The sequence below is a fragment of the Solanum pennellii genome, chromosome 12 (genome assembly GCF_001406875.1).
Source record: "Solanum pennellii chromosome 12, SPENNV200".
Classification (NCBI taxonomy): domain Eukaryota; kingdom Viridiplantae; phylum Streptophyta; class Magnoliopsida; order Solanales; family Solanaceae; genus Solanum; species Solanum pennellii.
The window spans coordinates 81,490,942-81,516,983 of record NC_028648.1 but is presented as its reverse complement, the minus strand read 5'-3'; the positions used below and the strand labels follow the sequence as shown (position 1 = coordinate 81,516,983).

At 32.0% G+C, this 26,042-nt stretch overlaps 2 protein-coding genes across 2 annotated transcripts; both read left to right on the top strand.

The window, feature by feature from the left end:
* The first annotated feature begins 7,114 nt into the window (after positions 1-7,114).
* Positions 7,115-14,529, top strand: LOC107006960 (WAT1-related protein At1g09380-like). Its single transcript, XM_015205455.1, has 7 exons — positions 7,115-7,299; positions 11,525-11,587; positions 11,720-11,836; positions 12,427-12,673; positions 13,054-13,212; positions 13,661-13,812; positions 14,346-14,529. The coding sequence occupies exons 1-7, from the start codon at positions 7,115-7,117 to the stop codon at positions 14,527-14,529; spliced, it is 1,107 nt and encodes a 368-aa protein (XP_015060941.1).
* A 2,940-nt stretch (positions 14,530-17,469) lies between these two features.
* Positions 17,470-18,578, top strand: LOC107006904 (probable acetyltransferase NATA1-like). Its single transcript, XM_015205415.2, has 2 exons — positions 17,470-17,813; positions 17,987-18,578. Exons 1-2 carry the CDS (start codon positions 17,526-17,528, stop codon positions 18,368-18,370), a joined length of 672 nt encoding a protein of 223 aa, XP_015060901.1. The 5' UTR covers positions 17,470-17,525; the 3' UTR covers positions 18,371-18,578.
* The last annotated feature ends 7,464 nt before the right edge of the window (positions 18,579-26,042 follow it).

Below are 26,042 nucleotides of genomic sequence, written 5' to 3'. Positions count from 1 at the left end.
AATAAGTAATAAATTACTTAAGAATTATTTCTCCATTGCACGTTATTATTAATCATGCTTACAACTTCAAATGGCCTCGTGGCCATCTCATTTTAATGTTAATTTTGGAAAATTCATAATTATTTCGAGCTATATCTATTAAAAAAAACAACAACAAATTTTAGGAACAGACATCTTATTTTTATGATTTTTATTAGTACCCTTTAAAATATTTTAAAATGAAATAAATATCATCCTAATTATTGACATGGCATAGAAATCGTGCATTATATGTGAGTTGTGACTGTACATTTCATTGCCTATCAAAAATTTGATTCTCTGTACCACGTAAGTTTTTAGGATGATATTTATTAATTTTTGGGAAAAGGGTCTGATATACCCCTCAACTTCGTCATTTAGAGTTGATATACCCCTTGTTATGAAAGTGGCTCATATATACCCCTATTTGTAAACAAATGGCTCACATATACCCTTTTCCTCTAACGGAAATGAGAAAAATAATAATTTTAATCTAAATTTTTATTATTTTTTTCTAAAAAATATAATCCCATATGAGTACATTTAATTCTCGTCAAACATATTTTTTTTGACTTTTTTTTTTGTTTTAATGACTAATTTATAATTATTATTTTGATAATCAAATTTATTTATGTTTCACTAATATTCTTGTAAAACTTATTGTAGATGACCAAATTTTTTCTTCGAATACGAAATTAAATTAAAATACACACAAAAAGATAGTTTAATTTTTTATTCTTTAAACTAAGGAATGAAAGAAAAAAATAAAATAAGAATAAGAAATTCAAATAATTATAATAAAAGAAGTCAAAAAATAATTTATGTATGAAAAAAATTAAAATATACCTTGAACTTTGATAGAAGAATTATATATACCCCTAAATAATTTTTTTTAAAAATTAGAAGTAATAAATATAAATTTAAAACTAATTTTTTAACTTCCGTTAAATAAAGGGTATATGTGAGCCATTTTATAACGGCAGGGGTATATGTGAGCCGTTTGTATAACGGTAAGGGCATATATGAGCCACTTTTATAACGAGGGGTATATCAGCTCCAAATGACAAAGTTNAATAAAGGGTATATGTGAGCCATTTTATAACGGCAGGGGTATATGTGAGCCGTTTGTATAACGGTAAGGGCATATATGAGCCACTTTTATAACGAGGGGTATATCAGCTCCAAATGACAAAGTTGAGGGGTATATCAGGCCCTTTTCCCTTAATTTTTTTTAAAAATGAATTAGGTTAAATATTAAGGTAATTAAGATTATTGTATTTCTGAAATTTTGAGTTTAACTCAAATGGACACTTATATTTTTTTCCTTTATTAAAGTGGTAATTAATTATGGAATAAATCTTCTACATAAATAAGCTTGTTAGTTTCTATCATACCTATTGCCTTAATCTTCATATATACTTAATTAAAATATTTAGAAGCAATCTCTTGGCCCTGAGATTAAGGCGTTTTATCCCATGCAATTCTGATTACCAAAGCTATCCAACAAAAAAATATTTAATTTATAATTTTTTCTATCTCAATTTACGTGAAAAATCCTCATAATAATATATTCAGATGGTTGGAAAGTTCAAGGAGCAGTATGGGAAGTCTCACTATTTATTGTACATATTTTGGAAATTTAAGAATTATTTTACAAGAATTATGTGATTTTTTCAATTTTTTTGTGTATGTTAGCTATGAATAATTTGGTGATATGACTTTCAGACAATTTTTTTGCAAAATATTTACAGAACCCTCCGTAGGGAATTGTCAAAGCAGTACGTGAAGCCTCAAATTTTTTGCACTTATTTTGGACATTTTAATAAGATATTTTATTAGAATTAGATGAATTCCTCATTTCGTTGTATTTGCTAGCTTATGAATATTTTGGTGATATGACTTCCGAACTATTTTTTTACAAAATTTTCATGGAACCCTCCGTATGAAGTTGGGGGAGCAGTACATACAGTTTCATCATTTTCAGAATGATTTAAGGGCATTTTGGAGCCATTTTATAAGAATTATGTTATAAAATCAAGCTATAAGAATATAATCATAAAGAGAAGAAGACTAAAGAAGTAGATAGAAGAAGAGGAATTTTCTTCTTATTCAAGTATATGTAAGTCTCATCTGTATATCATACAATAGTACATGAACAACCATCCATATTCACTAGGTTTCATGAACCTTTTTGGATAAGAATGTTTCTATTTATTATGATACTTAATATGGTGACTTTTGGAGTGATTTCTCACTCTATAAATAGGATTGTTCATTCACTATTGTATGATATATAGATGAGACTTACATATACTTGAATAAGAAGAAAATTCCTCTTCTTCTATCTACTTCTTTAGTCTTCTTCTCTTTATGATTATATTCTTATAGCTTGATTTTATAACACGTTATCAGCATGAGTCTCTAGCCAATAGAAGAAGAGGAATTTTCTTCTTATTCAAGTATATGTAAGTCTCATCTGTATATCATACAATAGTACATGAACAACCATCCATATTCACTAGGTTTCATGAACCTTTTTGGATAAGAATGTTTCTATTTATTATGAGACTTAATATGGTGACTTTTGGAGTGATTTCTCACTCTATAAATAGGATTGTTCATTCACTATTGTATGATATATAGATGAGACTTACATATACTTGAATAAGAAGAAAATTCCTCTTCTTCTATCTACTTCTTTAGTCTTCTTCTCTTTATGATTATATTCTTATAGCTTGATTTTATAACACGTTATCAGCATGAGTCTCTAGCCAATAGAAGAAGAGGAATTTTCTTCTTATTCAAGTATATGTAAGTCTCATCTGTATATCATACAATAGTACATGAACAACCATCCATATTCACTAGGTTTCATGAACCTTTTTGGATAAGAATGTTTCTATTTATTATGAGACTTAATATGGTGACTTTTGGAGTGATTTCTCACTCTATAAATAGGATTGTTCATTCACTATTGTATGATATATAGATGAGACTTACATATACTTGAATAAGAAGAAAATTCCTCTTCTTCTATCTACTTCTTTAGTCTTCTTCTCTTTATGATTATATTCTTATAGCTTGATTTTATAACACGTTATCAGCATGAGTCTCTAGCCAATAGAAGAAGAGGAATTTTCTTCTTATTCAAGTATATGTAAGTCTCATCTGTATATCATACAATAGTACATGAACAACCATCCATATTCACTAGGTTTCATGAACCTTTTTGGATAAGAATGTTTCTATTTATTATGAGACTTAATATGGTGACTTTTGGAGTGATTTCTCACTCTATAAATAGGATTGTTCATTCACTATTGTATGATATATAGATGAGACTTACATATACTTGAATAAGAAGAAAATTCCTCTTCTTCTATCTACTTCTTTAGTCTTCTTCTCTTTATGATTATATTCTTATAGCTTGATTTTATAACACGTTATCAGCATGAGTCTCTAGCCAATAGAAGAAGAGGAATTTTCTTCTTATTCAAGTATATGTAAGTCTCATCTGTATATCATACAATAGTACATGAACAACCATCCATATTCACTAGGTTTCATGAACCTTTTTGGATAAGAATGTTTCTATTTATTATGAGACTTAATATGGTGACTTTTGGAGTGATTTCTCACTCTATAAATAGGATTGTTCATTCACTATTGTATGATATATAGATGAGACTTACATATACTTGAATAAGAAGAAAATTCCTCTTCTTCTATCTACTTCTTTAGTCTTCTTCTCTTTATGATTATATTCTTATAGCTTGATTTTATAACACGTTATCAGCATGAGTCTCTAGCCAATAGAAGAAGAGGAATTTTCTTCTTATTCAAGTATATGTAAGTCTCATCTGTATATCATACAATAGTACATGAACAACCATCCATATTCACTAGGTTTCATGAACCTTTTTGGATAAGAATGTTTCTATTTATTATGAGACTTAATATGGTGACTTTTGGAGTGATTTCTCACTCTATAAATAGGATTGTTCATTCACTATTGTATGATATATAGATGAGACTTACATATACTTGAATAAGAAGAAAATTCCTCTTCTTCTATTGGCTAGAGACTCATGCTGATAACGTGTTATAAAATCAAGCTATAAGAATATAATCATAAAGAGAAGAAGACTAGAGAAGTAGATAGAAGAAAATGAATTTTCTTCTTATTCAAGTATATGTAAGTCTCATCTGTATATCATACAATAGTGAATGAACAACCCTATTTATAGAGTGAGAAATCACTTCAAAAGTCACCATATTAAGTATCATAATAAATAGATACATTATTATCCAAAAAGGTTCATGAAACCTAGTGAATATGGATGGTTGTTCATTTACCAACTTTATGTACTATCCACTCATTCAATAGATTTATAACAAATTATTTGATTTTCTCAGTTTTCAGTTATTTAGCCCATGAATATTTTGATGATACGACTTCTAGATAATTTTTTTGCAAAACCTTTACAAAACCTACCGTAGAAGTTGGGGGAGCAGTACATGAAACCTCTCTATTTCTCGCACAGATTTTGAGTATTTAGTAGTCATTTTATAGGAATTGGACTCTTTTTTTTTCAATTTTTCATGTGTGTTAACTCATAAATATTTTATTGATATGACTTCAGAACCTTTTTTTTTGCAAAAAAATTACCGAATTAAAAACCCATATTATTGACAAAGTATTGCAATATGTATGTTTCTTTCCTTTTAATTTCTCATGATCCGATATTCAATATTTTTATATAATATTTTGAACTAGAGTTGGATAGGAATTTTTAGTTAAGGAAGAAACAATCTATCACTGTTCCACATCTATTGGTGGTACAATATATATGTTCAAATGGAAAAGAGTCATATTTACCCTCATTATACTTTTTGATATATTTATCTCTAATATCCAACTTTAGACACATATTTGTTCTTGAGTAGTTAAGTCTCATTAATTTGTTCTTTGGTTTGAATAAACAAAAATCTCTTAAACTAATTGTTGGATACTAATTGTCCTGAGTTTTTTATCATAAATAAATTTTTTTTAAAGGAAAAAGTTTAGTAAAGGAAAAAGTTTAGGAGTGGTTAGTCCTTTTCTTGTACGAAAAGGGTTTAGGACTTTATAAATAGAGACTTGTTCCTTCTAACTTAATCAGCATTCCAATGTAGTCTTATGGACTTTGAGAGTTTTTGTTAGGGAGGGAATTTGCGGGACACAAGTGATACGTTATCACTTTGTGTGAACATCTCATGTATTCTGAGTGAATTGGTTCGATTGTTACTCTCTATATTTTGTACTCTCATACTTTTACAGTGGACTGATCATCTTCTTTGTGGATGTAGGTTAATTGACTGAACCACGTTAAATCTTTATATCTTTTAATATATTTTTCGTTTGTCTTTTTACTTATAGCCTATAGTGTTGGAATTCTGACCCCCAAATTTGCCTTAGGAACAGGTTTATTCTATATGTTCCTTTGGAAAAATTACAGCAATTACGTTTTGTGAAGTAAATAAAACAATGACACAATATTTTATCGCGGAAAACCCCAACTCACAAGGGTAAAAACCACGACCTACACCTCTGTAGGATTTAACTCCACTTTATTAAATTTCACGTCTCAACAAAAGATTACAAAGCTATGTAACCTAAGGAATTATAAACTCTAATTCCTAGAGGAATTATAAACTCTAATTCCTAGCTAAGAAATTATAAACTCTAATTTCTAGCTACCCAAAGACACAAAACCCCCCGGTTTAATATCTTCCAATGTTCTTCAAGTTCTACAACTTGTTGAACAACTCCTACTCACAAAACTCAGATTGTAAACAAGACTCTTGAATACAATTTTACAATTTTTCCTCACAAATTGCTACGCTCCCAATAAATCTCAAAACTCTTTCAAACTTCTTGATCGTGTTTTGATCTTCTCTCTATGTAAGTGCGCACTTTTTTTTGATGCAAATAGCTCCCTATTTATAGATCAAAACTTCAACAAATCCTTGTATAATTCAACTTGTATTTGCCTTCTACAAATCCTTGTTGACTTCTACTTGGACTTCTTTTCTACAGAATTTCCTTAAATAAATAAGAAGGCACAATTTCCTTAAATAGATTTCCTTAAATAGGAATTAGTTTTCCTTCTTTCACTTGGCTTTGAACTCCTTTATAAAAGGAAACTTTTTGTACTTGTTGCTACTTGGAAAAAAAAATAATTCTACAGCTTTATAACTTCTAATTCACGTTGTTGACGTTCTCCTTATCAAAATCGGATTCGTTTTGTAAGGAACACGTATGTACAACCTGTTTCTTTCATCTGTTTCTGTATTTGTCAATTATCAAAATCTTTATCATTCTAACATATAGAACTTTGCTTTGCTAACTTTCACATTGCACCTAATTATTTACGATCCTAACACTAATGTCATCCAGATGGTAAAGATTGAGAATATATATATACATATATATACATATAGCTAAACTACTACAATCTTGTCTCGTAGTCAACAAATGCTTTTTAGAAAATATTCAATTAAAAGACATTGAAAAAAATGTGAATGTTCACACATGAATCGTCTTTTTTGCTCTTATTCTATAATTTAAAGTTTATGAATTTTAAATTTATCGTCAAATGCATATACACTATAACTTAAATACAAAATTTCAACACAAATCATGGGATTGATCATTAGAATCAGACGATACTAATAATTTGTTTGATCAAATTTTTAGATGGTCAAAACGTGCTTATTTTATAAAAAGTAAAGTGTATGACTAAGTTTTTAGGAGAAAATAAAGTAGTTTCTCAAGAGTAATAAATGTTGTTTTTCAAAAGCCAAATAATAAAATTATACACAAAAGAACGTTTATCGGAAAAAAATATATACTTAAAACCATTTTAAAAAGTTTGATCAAATATTAATTGCCGCTCAAAACTAGAAGTACCTTTTAAAATGTATAGCTCCATCCCTAACTACTTGTCATCTATAAAAATTTCCACCCTTCTAACACTCACCCCACTCTCCACTCCATACCCCCCCCCCTCAATTAGTGTATATAAAGAATTTATATACATTACTATATTTTTATATGGAAAAAATGGGTAAAGATGTATTGCCATTGTTGTTAATGGTGATAGTTCAATTAGGTTATGCAGGCACAGCTATTATATCAAAGCTTGTAATGGATGAAGGCATGGACCCTTATGTTCATTTATCCTATAGACAAATTTTGGCCACCATTTCTATTGCACCTTTTGCTTACTTTTTCGAGAGGTATTTTCTTATTCAAACTCTATATGCAATCTTTTTCGTAAGCTAGAGTTCGACTAATTCGAATTTGCACTGATTTACTAAGAAAAAATGCTTCGCAGTAGGATGTTTTTATACTTAGAACTCAAAATTATATATGACTTCTGATTAAGAAAAAATAAACTTCATTTGTTGCTTCATATTCGTCTGTATTTATATAAAAAAAATATTTTATTCCATTTATAATCGATTTTTTATTTTTAAATATAATTGATAAATTATATTTTTAGCCATCTCTTAATAAATTATTCAAGAACTCACTGTATTGTTTCACATTTTCTTTATTGCTTCGTACCTACTTCAACCAAGAAATATATCTTAGTAGCTTAATTAATTAATTATTTAAATGTTTTAATAGCTTAATTAATTAATTATTTTTAAATTTCTATCTTATTTGTGAAAGTTCGATTCTCACCTTATTGTTGGGAATTAAACACACAACACACACAAATAATCTAGAGAAAAGAGAAACGGAACACAAACGGGACACACAAGAATTTAACGTGGTTCGGTTTCCCTACTCTACGACTGTAACAGGAGGATTTTATTTCACTTGTGCTACTCTAGAATTACAAATACAAGGATCATATTTATAGGAAAGCCAAATGGTTAACCTAGGGTTTCAGTAATGGGTCGGGCCGGCTCACAAGCCTCCACAAAGCCCAACAATCTCCCACTTGGAGGCTTGAAGAATTTCAACTGTCATCCACTTAGAACACTTGTATGTCTAGTAATCTTTTTCAACTCTCTCCTGCTACAGCGGCCTTCTCATCAGTCAACTGAAAGGCCCGTTGAAGCTCCCCGAAGCTTCAACACATCAGTCACGGCTGAAACTGCCCTTGACTCGTCCTCGGTCCCTACCGGCTCCCACTTGAGACACGAACTGCCGGATCCTAGAACTCCCTGAGAACAAACACTCTCCATACTCAGCAAGATATTTTCTGGAGACGTATCAACAGCTGGAATACTGGTTCTCTTGACCCACTGTCTTCTAGGAGCCTTGGCTGAAGCACGGCCGGTGCTCCCACTGCCACAAACGCCTCTGACTGGTCTTCCTGAACCTTTCCTTGCTCGTTCATCCTGAATCTGACCTGTGGCTCTGGGTTTCTTTCTTGCAAAGACAACCTTCTTCTGCCCACGAGATTCTGTGAACCGGACTTTGTTTTTCTTCTGAACTGGGACGGTCACTCCCTCAGACGGTAATCCGACAATATACAACGATCCTCTTTTTGTTCCACGAGCCATGACAAGATTGCCCCTCACGACCTTCCACTGCCCATTTCCGAACTTCACATGATGTCCCTGTTCATCCAACTGCCTAACAGAAATCAAACTTTTCGTCAAGCTTGGAACAACTCTGACATCCTTCAAGGTCCAGAAACCGACTGGCGTCTTCAGCACCATGTCACCCATGCCCGTAACATCAAGAGCTCTATCGTCTGCAAGCCTTACCTTTCCAAAGTCTCCAATAACCAGATTCTGCAATGCTTCACTGCTGTGGGTAGCGTGAAAAGAAGCACCAGAATCCATGACCCAGGAATCCACATTGCTCTCCGCGCAACAGATAAACAAATCCTCGTTGACGCTGTCTTCTGCAATGTTGACTTGTTTGTCTTTCTGGCATTGATTCCTGAAATGCCCCACCTCCTTGCAGTTCCAACATGTTACACCTGAGCCATCCCGAGCCTTTGACTGACTCCTTCTTCGGTTCCTGCTCCCACTACCTCTGTTATTTCCTCTGCCTCTGACGACGTTTAGCATATCACCTGATGATTCTCCAGAACTCCTTCTTCTGACATCCTCGCCAAGAACGAGATCACGAATCTTCTCAAAGGTGAATCCATTAGGTCCCACTGAACTGGCAACTGCTGTAACCGTTCCGGACCAACTGTCAGGCAATGATGATAACAGTAGTAAAGCTTGAACTTCATCATCGAACTTAATGCCAACTGACAAAAGTCTGGCTAAGATCGAATTCAATGAGTTGATGTGCTCGGTAACTGAACTGCCTTCCTTCATCTTTGTGTTCACCAACTCTCTAATCAGAAAAATTTTGTTTGCTGCAGATGGCTTCTCGTACATGTTAGACAAGGCTTCCAAGATGCCTTTCGCTGTCTTCTCCTTAAGAATGTTGAACGCAACATTCTTGGTCAACGAGAGTCGGATAACTGACATAGCTTTCCGATCCAAAACTGCCCACTCTGCATCAGACAATTTTCCTTGCTTGTCACCCAACACTACGTCCAAATCTTTCTGAACCAGCAAATCTTCAATCTGCATCTTCCACCAACTGAAATCTGTACCATCGAACTTCTCAATTCGGAACTTCCCATCTTCTGCCATCTCAAAGGACTTCGGCAATTCCCTTAACGGCGTCTACAGACAGCGGGCGGCGATTTGGACGATGCTCACGATCTGGACGCTCGCGGCTGGATCTGAGGCTCCTCGACGCGGCGGCCACTGGAACGGCGCGACGGACAGCACACGGACGACGGCTGTTCGCACCCTGCGCGGTTCTCCTAGCCGGCTGCTGCTTGAGGTTACCCACACGGTAACGGCGGCTACTCCTCCCTGCACACAGTTCTTCACACAAGAACCCTAGGTGACAATTTCTCACAGTTTGTGTTACAATGTTGTTGAAACCTCGCTCTGATACCAATTGTTGGGAATTAAACACACAACACACACAAATAATCTAGAGAAAAGAGAAACGGAACACAAACGGGACACACAAGAATTTAACGTGGTTCGGTTTCCCTACTCCACGACTGTAACAGGAGGATTTTATTTCACTTGTGCTACTCTGGAATTACAAATACAAGGATCATATTTATAGGAAAGCCAAATGGTTAACCTAGGGTTTCAGTAATGGGTCGGACCGGCTCACAAGCCTCCACAAAGCCCAACAACCTTATTACCTCCAATTCTTTCTAATTTTTTTTCGAAATACATACCTCCATTTCTTTTTTTATATTATTATTATATTACTATTTTAAATAATTTAATCGTACCTTCGTATTTAATCCTTAATTTCACATTGAGACAGAAAAAAATAGTCAAAAGGCTCATTAATACAGCCACGCAATGCACACAATCACATGCATGGATCGTACAATAAAATATATTTTAATCTTTTTATATAATAACATCGTCTTACACAATATATTTTAATCTTTTTATATAATAATTACATCATTTGTCTTATTTCGATATTCTAATAAAATCTTGTTAAATTAACAATTCCACAAAGTAAAAAACATATGGTTATTAATATAATAAAATGTTGTTAAAAATGATGCTTATTATAGTATCTGATTTGATAAATCTCTTTTAAGATTAATATCTCATTAAAATATTCTGTTATTCCTATTATATCGTTAATTATTATGTTTTTAAATATGTCTATTTGGTCTTATTGATAATTCAAATCCCAAATCACATTTTCAATAACAATTTTCTCTATCACACCAAACGCTAAATATTAAATGTTTATATCATTTGATTAGAATAGAATATTAATAGATAATTGAGTTTTGACTTGCTTTTAGCATGATTATATAACGAACTAAGATTTGTATTGATCATGAAAATAAACTTTCTAGCTGATGAAAGAATAAAAAGAAAATGGAAAAGAGATATTTCAAACGGTTATTATAAAATAGTTAATTAAAAGAAATAACATAATTCATAGCGTAACCTTAATGAGATAGTTTATTCTCTTTATATATATTATAGACATCTTTATTTCACATGTTCATTCCTTTAACCAAGGTGCTAAATGTAATTTGACAGTACATCAATTGGGTCTTCCATCGTGGCTAGATTCGTAATAGATTAGGTACGGTGTGAGTCTGAAAGTTTCGTAGTTGTCGTAGTATTAGTCTTGTACATGTAGTTTCTTGTTTTTGATATATGTTATCATCTTTTGTGTTTCTGTATAATTTCATTATAATTATTGTTCTTTTTCGAAAGTCGTGTACTGCTTTCCGTATTAATTGACTATTTTCTCTATTATCGTGTTACCTTTTTCATGACTAGTTTATTTTAGTACTTTCAAGTCAACCATCTTTTGAACACAATCTTACTTTTCTACATATAATTTAATTTTTTCAAAACATATTTGTAGAATTACACTAAATATATATACCGTTATTATATTGCTAACTAATGATTGTGTCCCATCACACAGGAAAACAAGGCCTAAGTTGACACCATTTAGCCTTTTCCTAATTTTCTTATGTTCTGTTTTGGGGTAAGCAATCACTTTAGTTTCCAAAATTAATTCTCCTTTTCACATGATTAATATTTGTTAAATCAAATTATTACATAAATGGTGATTAATTAAATTATAATTGATATGATTTAATTGGTGTGATAATTGCAGGGTAACAGCAATGCAAATGACTTGTATTATAGGATTAAGAAATTCAACAGCAACTATTACATCAGCTATGGCTAATTTAATTCCAGCAAATACATTTCTTCTTGCCCTCATTTGCAGGTAACATTTTTTAATTTATGTTTTATGTTTATAAAATAATTAACACAATTAAATCACTTAAAATATACTACTAACTAAAAGTAGAGTAATAGATGGTTTATTAGGTATTAGGGTATCCTTATATATTATGAATTAAATTTTAAATTTGAGTTAGATTCAAGATTCGTTATCGTAATAATGCATAGATATCCAATTTTGAAACCATCATATAAATTATAATGTGTGTTTGCCTTTTAGATTATTTTTTTTTTACACATGTAAGTTGTAATTAGTATAAGATAATTTCAGATATATTATATCTCTGAATTTAGTTTAGACTTTCGTTTGAACTTTTACGTAACTTCAAATATTTTGTATGTGTGATGGATAATTGACTTTTTAATAAACTATTCTTTTAAATTGAGTTAAGTTCAAAATTTATTTTCTTCAGGTATAACATGTCAAGTAACATTAATTCTATCAGATAAATTATGTATATAACTTAAATTCGTTCTCTTATAGTCCTTTTTGAGTAAATATGTAAATTTCTCAACAACAACAAAAAAAAAACTACATATCTAATTTGAAACCTTTATTTTACATATATGTAGGCTTGAAAAACTAGGACTAAAAACTAAAGCAGGACAAGCCAAAATGATGGGAACAATAATGTGCATTGGTGGAGCTATGTTGTTATCATTATATCATGGAAAAGTTGTGATTGGAAAATTAGGATTTCATTGGAAATATTCACAACATAATAACACAAGCAAAAATAATAGTCATGGCAACTTCTTCAATGGACCTTTTCTAGTCATAATTAGCACTATGGTTTACTCTTTATGGTTAATCATACAAGTAATATTGCTAATCTTCCTCTCAATTAAATATTATTTTTCTCAGTCTCAATTTATGTGACATTTTTGTAAATTGATCGCATATTCTGACATTTTTGTTGTAAGCTCTCACCTTTGGTCCCTTGGTAACTCGAACTCACAACTTTAAGGTTAGAAGTGAGGGTGCTTGTCATTCGAGCAACTCCTTTTTTGTCGTATATTCAAATATATGTATAATCTATTTTAAGTTTTTCTATTAAAAAAAAGGCATAAGAAGGAAACACGATCAAAGAAAAACTTGTTTGACTTGCGAAATATAAAAGCTGTCATATAAACTGAGACTGAGGAAGTACTATCTACCCTTTTTTTGTCTTATTATTATTTTTTTTATTTTGGAGTTAGCCAAGTGTTAATATGAGGTATGCAGCTCCATATACAAGCACAACATTGATGTTCTTCATGGCAAGCTTGGAGTGTGTAATTGTTGCAATTTGTGTTAATCATGATGACAAAACTGCCTGGTCTTTGAACCCCATAAGAGCTATTTCTGTTCTTTACAATGTAAGTATATATGTTTTCACTTTTCATATTTATATTCCCAAAAAAAAAAAAGATTTTATACAAATGAAAATCTATAATACAAACCATATTCTATATCACTCTTAACACTTTTAGGTCTAAAAGATTTTTCATACTAAGCATAGTCCCAATCAATTCTAAGGTACGGACAGAGGCAGACTCAGAATTTGAACGTTAAGGGGCACCAAAATCTTTAACATGAATATGTTAATTACTAACAACAAGCAAGCAATATTGTTGGATAATTTACTCTTATAGTAATAAACATATAATACACATTATCTCACAAAAAAATCATTTTATGATAAACTACTCTTCTCATTGTCTTTGCTTATTTAGACTTTCTTGAGCATGTAACATTTTGTGATGTCACTTTTTTTAATTTATTATTATTATTACTTACACTTCTTTATTTTCTTATTTATCTTAGGGAATTGTGAGCTCAGCACTAGCATTATATTTGGTTACATGGTGTATCAAAAGAAAAGGACCTTTATATGTCTCTATGTTCCTTCCCTTGCAATTAATATTTTCTGCCTTTCTCAGTTGGACATTGCTTGGTGAAAAGTTATACATTGGAACGTAAGTTACATTTTATCATTCCGAAAAAAGATAAATATACTCTCGAATTATTATAAATGGTATATAGATATTCTCCGTCATACTTTTGGGATATTAGTGCCTCTAACGTCCAAAAACTAGAGCATATATGCCTTTCGCTCTAACGGAAGACTAAATAGAGACACGTGACACAATTTTATCCGTCGATCTGATATTTAATTAATATTAGACCGGTAGATAAGATCATGACATATGTATATCCGTTAGTATAAAAGGTACATATGCTCGATATAGTTTTTTGGACGGCGGAGGCACCAATGTCCCAAAAATACGACGGAGAGTATCAGCATACCATTTACGATAGTTCGGGATATATTTATTCTTTTTTCCTTTATTATTTATCAGATTTTTTTATAGCCACATGTACATAGCGTTATGACATGTTTAAAACCTCAAATTTTAAAAATCTTCATCTTTCTGACATATGTATCCTTTAAATTATATGTCATGAATATATAACATTGATTAAACTTTTTATTTTTATTTTTTATCAGATTTATTGGTTCAATTACGACCATTATCGGACTCTATAGTTTTTTATGGGGGAAGAAAAAAGATATGAACGATAACACAGTGCATGTTAAGGAGGAAGTATCGAAGGAGAAGAGACAGTTGACTAATTTTGACTCGGAATTGCAAATATCGAAAAATTCAGATATATATTCAAATTCGAGATAAGTTATATGTACTTATCAATAGAATATATAGCAAAACTATTTAAAACTTTAGCCAATAAACTTTTGTGTGGTTGCTTCTCATCCGCTTGTATGATTTATATCTCTCAAATCATTTTAATCATATTATTTATTTTCTTAATTTTATCTTTTGTATTTATACTATTAAATTTATTTAAATTAATTATTTTATAGATTATTTAAAAAGAATTGTTTGTTGCTAAATAAATCCAATACAGGCCTAATAATATGGGTTGAACATGTGCAAACTCACTTCTGGAGGAAGCATGGCTCTTTTGGAGAAGAATTTAAAAATATTTGCGAATTAATTAATAAATAAATTTTATATAAGAATTATCAATCAATTATTTGTCAAATTCATAGCGCACCTTTAACCCTAAGTTAAAAAAAAGTATTTTTTAATATAAGGACAATATTTATTTCTTTATGCTATCAATGATGAAGAAATTATGACTTTTTTTTTTCATATTCCCCATGTTATGTTAGTCGTTACATTCGTATTTTTCAATTTACACCTTATATAAATCTGATAAAATTAACTTTAGATATATATATCTGAAGTTCGATATGAGATTATTAAACTTAATTGGTATTATAAATTTTGACTCATCTTAAAATAGGACCCATAAAAGGGTTATTTATGCACTTGCTCTTAAAGAAACTTTATGCAATAAAAGTTTGTTCAGATTTATAGCACTCAGCACCTAATTAGCCCAATTTTGGTCTTATGATCCATATATATCAATTTAGGTTTGATAGGATATAATTTGAAATCAGATTGATTTAATATAAAAATTGTATATATTTTTTAAAATAATAATTTTTTTTTCTTAATATTCGAACTCATGTCTTATAGGGTACACATACTTTAGAAACTTAAGTCATGCTCGACATAATTTGAGGAATACTATAAAATAAAATAATAAATTCATTTCTCCGAAAAAAGTAAAAAATAAAGACCAATAGAAAATAGGTCAAAAGTGCAAATGACCTAAAGTTAAATTTGTCTGGACATGCAATTTGATTTACCTAAGTTAGTATTTTTTTTTCTCGTAAATATGAAAATCTCATAATTTACATAAGCTATTAAAACTTCACCAACTCTTCCACATTCTTACCAAGTATGCAAACTATGATTTATAAACGAGATATCAAAGTACCCTAAGATGACATATTAATTAGGGAAAATTACGTGGCTAACCAAACTTATATTATTTAATTACTCATCATATATAGCTATAGTTTGCTATAATTACTACTCACGACTAACATTATAAATTAATTACGTAGGATGATTTCGAATTTGTATAATTAGTCACGTCTATATATGTATAATTCACCAAGGATATACAAATACATATGTATAATATACAATTATGTAACGTATATACATATACAATTCACTTCTCTCCCACTCTCTCCTCCCTCTCTCAATCTCGCTCGCCTCTCTCCTTCCTCTCCCAATCTCGCTTGCCATATATACAAATGCATATGTATAATATACAATAATAAACATATACAATTCATCTCTATCCCACTCTCCTTCCTCTCTTGGTCTCGCTTTCCTCTCTCTTCCCTCTCCAAGTCTCGCTCGCCTCTCTCCTCCCTCTCCCAATCTCTCTTGCCATATATACAATTACATATGTATAATATAAAATTATCTAACCATTATATATATACAATTCACCTTTCTCCCACTCTTTTCCCCCTGTCTCGCCTGTCTCCTCTCTCTCCCAGTCTCGCTCGCCTCTCTCCTCCATATAACATGTAGCTACAAATTATAATTATCAAATTATAGTTACAGAGCGTAATTAATTATTTTTAAGTGGCTAGCTATATGTGAAAGTTTCCCATTAATTAATACATTACACACACTTGTTATTGCAATTTGCATGCTATTACAAACCTTCAAATATGTATAGTTTTACAAAGATCACAAGTCCAAAAATCAACAATAATAATAATAATTAACTACTCTTATGTATATTTTTTTTTCACAATCTCTCTTCAAAATTAAATTTACTTGATAATACCGAAGAAGTTCAATTTCTATTAAAATAATTTTTTGTTGATTTCGATAAAGATTAGACTTAAATTAAACCATATTTGACAAATACCATGAGTCGATAGCTGAATTGCCACCATATTTTACCAACTCAATATTAAATTGTATAATTTTATCCAAATTCATTCACTATAATGAATTAACAAGTCAGAAAATTTTAAAAAGAACAGAAAGAGCATCTTTTATATATAATATATTATAATATATTATATATAATAAGTAGTAGTAAATACATGTGACTAATTTGCTGCCTTTATTTTACTCAAATTAATTCACTATAATGAATTAACAAGTCAGAAGAATTTAAAAAGAACAGAAAAGAGCATCTTTTATGTGTATATATACATACAATAAGTAGAGTTAAATACATGTTGCTAATTTGCCGTCTTTTTTGGAACATGTCAATTAATTAGAACAATTACGTAACTGATACGTTTTTAAATTTTTAAATCAGAACAATTACGTGATTCTCTTTTGCTTTTACTTATTTATTTTGAATTTGATACTCTCTAATCTCTTAAAAAATAAGTAATAATTAATATAAGTATTTCTTTATAAAATTTATATTATATTTATATTCATATTCATATCAAGTGATCGATATACCGTCTTTGCTTTGGAAAAATAATTTCCGAAATAAAAAACACTTTTTTTTAATAGGTTAAAACTGACGAATAAAAATAAAAATTTATAAAATACTAAACAACCTTAAACTGAACATTGGAACAACTTTGTTGACTTCAACTGTGGGGCCATCAAGTGTCTCTAATCAATCATTAAATTGATAGAAAAATCATAACCACATGCATGCATTTGCAAGTTTTTCTATAAAAGCACTTACTATATGATCAATATAAACATACCCAACTTTGAGTAGTAACTTATTCGTATCGTATCGTATTATATCATATTCTATGGCTTTAATTTCTCCTATTACATCGTCACATGGGAAAACCTTCAACCAAAAACTTTTTTCCAGAATTAGGGTTGCCATTGAATCCGATGTCCCACACATATACAAGCTCATGCAACAGTTATTCGTTTACCACGACATCACTCATCTCCTGAAATCGAATGAATCCTCCATTGCCTCGGGGCTATTTAACCCGAAATATCCTCATCTTAGTCCTGTTACTACACTTCTAATCGAAGTCTCTACTGATCCTTTTCCATCTTGTCCCAATGACACGACTAGCTCCAAGGTACGTATGAAAAATATGCTTGACTTCACTATCTGTTATCATAATATTTGATTTTAGGCCACTAATTTTATTGAGTCGCTCATGAAGGAAGTTGATCTTGACATGCCCATCTATTTGTTATCATAATTTGATTTTAGGCCACTAATTTTATTGAGTCGCTCTTATCTATGAAGGAGGTTGATCTTAACATGCCCCTCATAGATGAGGAGTCAGAGCAGTTTAGAGTTGTCAAACATGATCAACATGATGTTTTTATAGCTGGATATGTCATGTTCTACCCTTGCTTCTCGAGTTTCTTCGAGAATCCAGTCTTCCACATGGAGAACTTCTTTATAAGAGAGTGTTATAGGAGGAAAGGGTTTGGGAAATGGTTGTTTTCAACCATGGCGTCGGAGGCTGCAAGAATGGGATTTTCTTCCATTGATTGGTATGCTTCGGATTGGAATGAAAGTGGACTTGATTTTTACAAACATATGGGTGCTACAATTTCTGATGATTTTAGGGTTTTGAGTTTGGCTGGTAAGGCTCTTGAAGCATTTGAGGATGATAGTAACTAATTGTGTGTTTTGATAGTGTTACCTAATATTGTATTGCATCTAGCTATAAATGTTATGTTTGTTTTGAAAGTTATTTAAATTTTAGTCATTCAGTATATCGTATTGTTATATATATCTCTATGTAATAATCATCGTTATATATATGCATCTCTATGTAATGATGAAAAAATTTCATTTTATGTAATTACTGATTGATTTAGTGTGATCACGTGATCGTTACACACATCTCTATCGATATCTCCTAACTAAAGTTCGCTCAAACCATCAAGCCAAAGTTCTCCCTATGGTGAAGGCGATATAAGATAACTTATTCCTCCTCTCCTAGGTAAATATTGAAACCATGCAACTATTCAAAAGGTGTGGCACCCAACGTTTGAAAAAATAATTCTAATATCTCAAAAAGAAATCTTTGAATTATTTGTGTGTAGGTTCATTCTTTCATATCTTGTCCGTCGATTTTTTACGCATATTTTTACATTTATGAGCCAATTTTTAGAAATTACTGGACTTTCTTAGTTTTTCTTATGTGTATTTAGCCATGGATTAGACGCCTTTGTGGCACTCGAAAAAATTTTCTGAAAAAAATTATATGAGGACCTCTGTAATGAGTTGGGGAAACCTTACGTATAGTTCCGCCATTTTTTTCATGCATATTTTCGCATTTGCGAGCCAAATTTTAGAAATATCCAACATTCTTGGTTGTTCGTGTTTATTAGCTCATGGATCTGGCATCTTTGGGCACCCGATTTTTTTCTGAAAAAACTATATGAGGTCCTCCGTAATGAGTAGGGGAAGCATTATGTATAGTCTCGCCATTCTTCCATGCTTATTTTTAACATTTATGAACCAACTTTTAGGAATTACCCGACTTTCGCCGTTTTTTGTGTGTTTTATTTCATGAATTTGGCGCCTTTAGGGCACCCGAAAATATTTTCTGGAAACACTATATGATAACTTGTCTAATGAGTTGGGAAAACGTTATGTATATATAGTCCCGTCATTTTTTCAGCATTTTTTTGAATCTACGAACCAACTTTTAGGAATATAATTACCAACTTTCGCGTTTTTCATGTATATTATCCATGGACTTGGCAACTTTGGGAACTCATTTTTTTTCCTGAAAAAACTATATGAAAACCTCCGTAATGAGTTGGGGAAGCATTACGAATACACAGGTTCTTTTTTAGGAATTGCACAAATTCCTCGATTTTTCATATGTATTAGCCCATGCATCTGGCGTCTTGGAGCAATCAAAATTATTTTTAAAAAAACTTTATGAGGACCTCTGGTACGAATTAGAAAACCAATATACTCACACCATTTTAACACATATTTCCACATTTATATGTTCTTTTGTAGGAATTAATTAAATAAATTTCTTGATTTTTCATTTGTATTAAACCATTGATTTGACACCTTGGAGCACCGAAATTATTTTTTTAAAAAAATAGTTTATAAAGACCTTCCAGATGAGTTGGGCAACCTCCAATATACTAACAAAAAATTTTAACGTCTATTTTTGTATTTACAGATCTTTTTTTAAACATTATACAAATTTCTCAATTTTTAGTGTGTATTGGCCCATTAATCTTACACCTCGAACACCCAAAAAGTTTTCTGAAAAAACTTTATGAGAACCTGCGTAATGAGTTGGGAGCCTTCACATATATTCACACCATTTTTAATGCTCATTTACGCATTTACAATCCTTTTTTAAGAACCGTCCAAATTCTCGATTTTTCGTGTGTATTAGCCCAAAGATCTGGCGCCTGGAGTACCCAAATTTTTTTCTCAAAAATTTTTATGAGGACCTCCGTAATGAGTTGGAAAACATTAACGTATACTCACACCATTTTTAACTCCTATTTCTGCATTTACAAACTTTTTTTTAAAAAAAATAACAATCACCCAAATTTCACAATTTTTCGTATGTATTAGCACATGAATTTGCTGCCCCAAACACCCACAATTTTTTTCTAAAAAAAATTTTCAGGACCTCCGTAATTAGTTGGAGAACCTTCACATATACACACACCATCTTTTAACGCCCATATAGGCATTTGCAAGCTCTTTTTTAAAAATCGCTCAGAGTCTCTTATTTTTTGTGTGTATTAGCCTTGGATCTGGCTCCTGGAGCACCCAAAAAATGTTTCTCAAAAAACCATTATGAGGACCTTCGTAATGAGTTGGGGAATATTCATGCATACTCACACCATTTTTAACGTCCGTTTCAGCATTTGCAAGCCCTTTTTTAAAAAATCGCTCAAATTTCCTAATTTTTGTGTGTATTAGCCTTTGGATCTAGCGCCCAAAGCACCCAATACTTTTTCCTCAATAAATATTATAAGGACCTCGGTAATGAGTAGGTAACCTTTACGTATACTTACACCATTTTGACGCCCATTTCCGAATTCACAAGCCCTTTATATAAGAATCACCCAAATTTCTGATTTTTCTATCTATTAGCCCATTGATCTGACGCCCAACACCCAAATTATTTTTCTCAAAAAAACTTCATGAGGATCTCTTTAATTAGTTGGGGAACCTTCACGTATACTCACACCATTTTTAGCTCTCATTTCCGCATTACAAGCCTTTATTTAAGAATTGTCCAAATTCTCAATTTTTCGTGTGTATTAGCCCATAGATCTAGCGCCTGGAGCACCCAATTTTTTCTCAAAAAATTTTATGAGGACCTCCGTAATGAGTTGGAAAACATTCACGTATACTCACACCATTTTTAACTTCCATTTCTACATTTACAAACTTTTTTTAAAAAAAATTAAAAATCACCCAAATTTCATAATTTTCGTGTGCATTAGCACATGAATTTGCTGCCCCGAGCACCCACAATTTTTTCCTAAAAAATTTTTTTAAGGACCTCCGTAATTAATTGGAGAACCTTCACATATACACACACCATCTTTTAATGCCCATATAGGCATTTGCAAGCTCTTTTTTAAAAATCGCCCAGAGTCTCTTATTTTTTGTGTATTAGCCTTGGATTTGGCACTTGGAGCACCCAAAAAATGTTTCTCAAAAAAACTTTATGAGGACTTCCGTAATGAGTTGGGGAATATTCATGCATACTCACACCATTTTTAACGTCCGTTTCAGCATTTGCAAGCCCCTTTTTAAAAATCGCACGAATTCCCTGATTATTATGTGTATTAGCCTTTGGATCTAGCGCCCAAAGCACCCAATACTTTTTCCTCAATAAATATTATAAGGACCTCGGTAATGAGTAGGTAACCTTTACGTATACTTACACCATTTTGACGCCCATTTTCGAATTCACAAGCCCTTTTTATAAAAATCACCTAAATTTCTAATTTTTCTGTCTATTAGCCCATTGATCTGACGCCCGACACCCAAATTATTTTTCTCAAAAAAACTTCATGAGGATCTCTTTAATTAGTTGGAGAACCTTCACGTATACTCACACCATTTTTAGCATTCATTTCCGCATTACAAGCCTTTATTTAAGAATTGTCCAAATTCTCAATTTTTCGTGTGTATTAGCCCAAAGATCTGGCGCATGGAGCACTCAATTTTTTTCTCAAAAAATTTTATGAGGACCTCCGTAATGAGTTGGAAAACATTCATGTATACTCACACTATTTTTAACTCCTATTTCTGCATTTACAAACTTTTTTTAAAAAAAATAAAAATCACCCAAATTTCATAATTTTTCGTGTGTATAAGCACATGAATTTGCTGCCCTGAGCACCCACAATTTTTTTCTAAAATTTTTTTTAAGGACCTCCGTAATTAGTTGGAGAACATTCACATATACCTACACCATCTTTTAACGCCCATATACACATTTGCAAGCTCTTTTTTAAAAATCGACCAGAGTCTCTTCTTATTTGTGCGTATTAGCCTTGGATCTGGCGCCTGGAGCACCCAAAAAATGTTTCTCAAAAAAACTTTATGAGGACCTCGGTAATGATTTGGGAAATATTCATGCATACTCACACCATTTTTAACGTCCGTTTCAGCATTTGCAAGCCCTTTTTTAAAAAAATCGCTCAAATTCCCTGATTTTTGTGTGTATTAGCCTTTGGATCTAGCGCCCAAAGCACCCAATACTTTTTCCTTAATAAATATTATAAGGACCTCGGTAATGAGTAGGTAACCTTTACATATACTTACACCATTTTGACGCCCATATCCGAATTCACAATCCCTTTTTATAAGAATCACCCAAATTTCTGATTTTTCTGTCTATTAACCCATTGATCTGACGCCCGACACCCAAATTATTTTTGTCAAAAAAACTTCATGATGATCTCTTTAATTAGTTGGGGAACCTTCACGTATACTCACACCATTTTTCGCTCTCATTTCCGCATTACAAGCCTTTATTTAAGAATTGTCCAAATTCTCAATTTTTCGTGTGTATTAGCCCAAAGATCTGACGCCTGGAGCACCCTATTTTTTCTCACAAAATTTTATGAGGACCTCCGTAATGAGTTGGAAAACATTCACGTATACTCACACCATTTTTAACTCCCATTTCTGCATTTACAAACTTTTAAAAAAAAAATAAAAATCACCCCAATTTCTCAATTTTTCGTGTGTATTAGCACATGAATTTGCTGCCCCGAGCACCCACAATTTTTTCCTAAATTTTTTTTTAAGGACCTCTGTAATTAGTTGGAGAACCTTCACATATACACACACCATCTTTTAACGGCCATATAGGCATTTGCAAGCTCTTTTTCAAAAATCGCCCAGAGTGTCTTATTTTTTGTGTGTATTAGCCTTGGATCTGGCACTTGGAGCACCCAAAAAATGTTTCTCAAAAAAATTTTATGAGGACCTCCGTAATGAGTTGGGAAATATTCATGCATACTCACACCATTTTTAACGTCCGTTTCAGCATTTGCAAGCCCTTTTTAAAAAATCGCTCGAATTCCCTGATTTTTGTGTGTATTAGCCTTTGGATCTAGCGCCCAAAGCACCCAATATTTTTGCCTCAATAAATATTATAAGGACCTCGGTAATGAGTAGGTAACCTTTACGTATACTTACACCATTTTGACGCCCATTTCCGAATTCACAAGCCCTTTTTATAAGAATCACCCAAATTTCTGATGTTTCTGTCTATTAGCCCATTGATCTGGCGCCCGACACCCAAATTATTTTTCTCAAAAAAACTTAATGAGGAACTCTTTAATTTGTTGGGGAATCTTCACGTATACTCACACCATTTTTAACTCTCATTTCCGCATTACAAGCCTTTCTTTAAGAATCGTTCGAATTCTAAATTTTTCGTGCATATTAGTCCAAAGATCTGGCGCCTGCAGCACCCAATTTTTTTCTCAAAAAATTTGATGAGGACCTCCGTAATGAGTTGAAAAACATTCACGTATACTCACACCATTTTTAACTTCCATTTCTACATTTACAAACTTTTTTTAAAAAAAATTAAAAATCACCCAAATTTCATAATTTTTCGTGTGCATTAGCACATGAATTTGCTGCCCCGAGCACCCACAATTTTTTCCTAAAATTTTTTTTAAGGACCTCCGTAGTTAGTTGGAGATCCTTCACATATACACACACCATCTTTTAACGCCCATATAGGCATTTACAAGCTCTTTTTTAAAAATCGACCAGAGTCTCTTATTATTTGTGTGTATTAGCCTTGGATCTGGCACTTGGAGCACCCAAAAAATGTTTCTCAAAAAAACTTTATGAGGACTTCCGTAATGAGTTGGGGATTATTCATGCATACTCACACCATTTTTAACGTCCGTTTCAGCATTTGCAAGCCCTTTTTTAAAAATTGCTCGAATTCCCTGGATTTTGTGTGTATTAGCATTTGGATCCAGCGCACAAATCACCCAATACTTTTTCCTCAATAAATATTATAAGGACCTTGGTAATGAGTAGGTAACCTTTACGTATACTTACACCAATTTGACGCCCATTTCCGAATTCACAAGCCCTTTTTATAAGAATCAGCCAAATTTCTGATTTTTCTGTCTATTAGCTCATTGATCTGACGCCCGACACCCAAATTATTTTTCTCAAAAAAACTTCATGAGGATCTCTTTAATTAGTTGGGGAACCTTCACGTATACTCACACCATTTTTAGCTCTTATTTCCGTATTACAAGCCTTTATTTAAGAATCGTCCAAATTCTCAATTTTTCGTGTGTATTAGCCCAAAGATCTGACGCCTGGAGCACCCAATTTTTTTCCCAAAAAATTTTATGAGGACCTCCGTAATGAGATGGAAAACATTCACGTATACTCACACCATTTTTAACTCCCATTTCTGAATTTACAAACTTTTTTAAAAAAATCAAAAATCACCCAAATTTCTCAATTTTTCGTGTGTATTAGCACATGAATTTGCTGCCCCGAGCTCTCACAATTTTTCTCTAAAATTTTTTTAAGGACCTCCGTAATTAGTTGGAGAACCTTCAAATATACACACACCATCTTTTAACGCCCATATAGGCATTTGCAATCTCTTTTCTAAAAATCGCCTAGAGTCTCTTATTTTTTGTATGTATTAGGCTTGGATCTGGCACTTAGAGCACCAAAAAAATGTTTCTCAAAAAAACTTTATGAGGACCTCCGTAATGAGTTGGGGAATATTCATGCATACTCACACCATTTTAAACGTCTGTTTCAGCATTTGCAAGCCCTTTTTCAAAAAATCGCTCGAATTCCCTGATTTTTGTGTGTATTAGCCTTTGGAGCTAGCGCCCAAAGCACCCAATACTCTTTCCTCAATAAATATTATAAGGACCTCGGTAATGAGTAGGTAACCTTTACGTATACTTACACCATTTTGACGCCCATTTCCGAATTCACAAGCCATTTTTATAAGAATCACCCAAATTTCTAATTTTTCTGTCTATTAGCCCATTGATCTGACGCCCGTCACCCAAATTATTTTTCTCAAAAAAACTTCATGAGGATCTCTTTAATTAGTTGGGGAACCTTCACGTATACTCACACCATTTTTAGCTCTCATTTCCGCATTACAAGCCTTTATTTAAGAATCGTCCAAATTCTCAATTTTTCGTGTGTATTAGCCCAAAGATCTGGCGCCTGGAGCACCCAATTTTTTTCTCAAAAAATTTTATGAGGACCTCTGCAATGAGTTGGAAAACATTCACGTATACTCACACAATTTTTAACTCCCATTTCTGCATTTACAAACTTTTTTGAAAACTAATTAAAATCACCCAAATTTCAGAATTTTTCTTGTGTATTAGCACATGAATTTGCTGCCCCGAGCACCCACAATTTTTTTCTAAATTTTTTTTTAAGGACCTCCGTAATTAGTTGGAGAACCTTCACATATATCCACACCATCTTTTAACGCCCATATAGGCATTTGCAAGCTCTTTTATAAAAATCGCCAAGAGTCTCTTATTTTTTGTGTATATTAGCCTTGGATCTGGCGCTTGGAGCAACCAAAAAATGTTTCTCAAAAAAACTTTATGAGGACCTCCGTAATGAGTTGGGGAATATTCATGCACACTCACACCATTTTTAACGTCCGTTTCAGCATTTGCAAGCCCTTTTTAAAAAATCACTCGAATTCCCTGATTTTTGTGTGTATTAGCCTTTGGATCTAGCGCCCAAAGCACCCAATATTTTTGCCTCAATAAATATTATAAGGACCTCGGTAATGAGTAGGTAA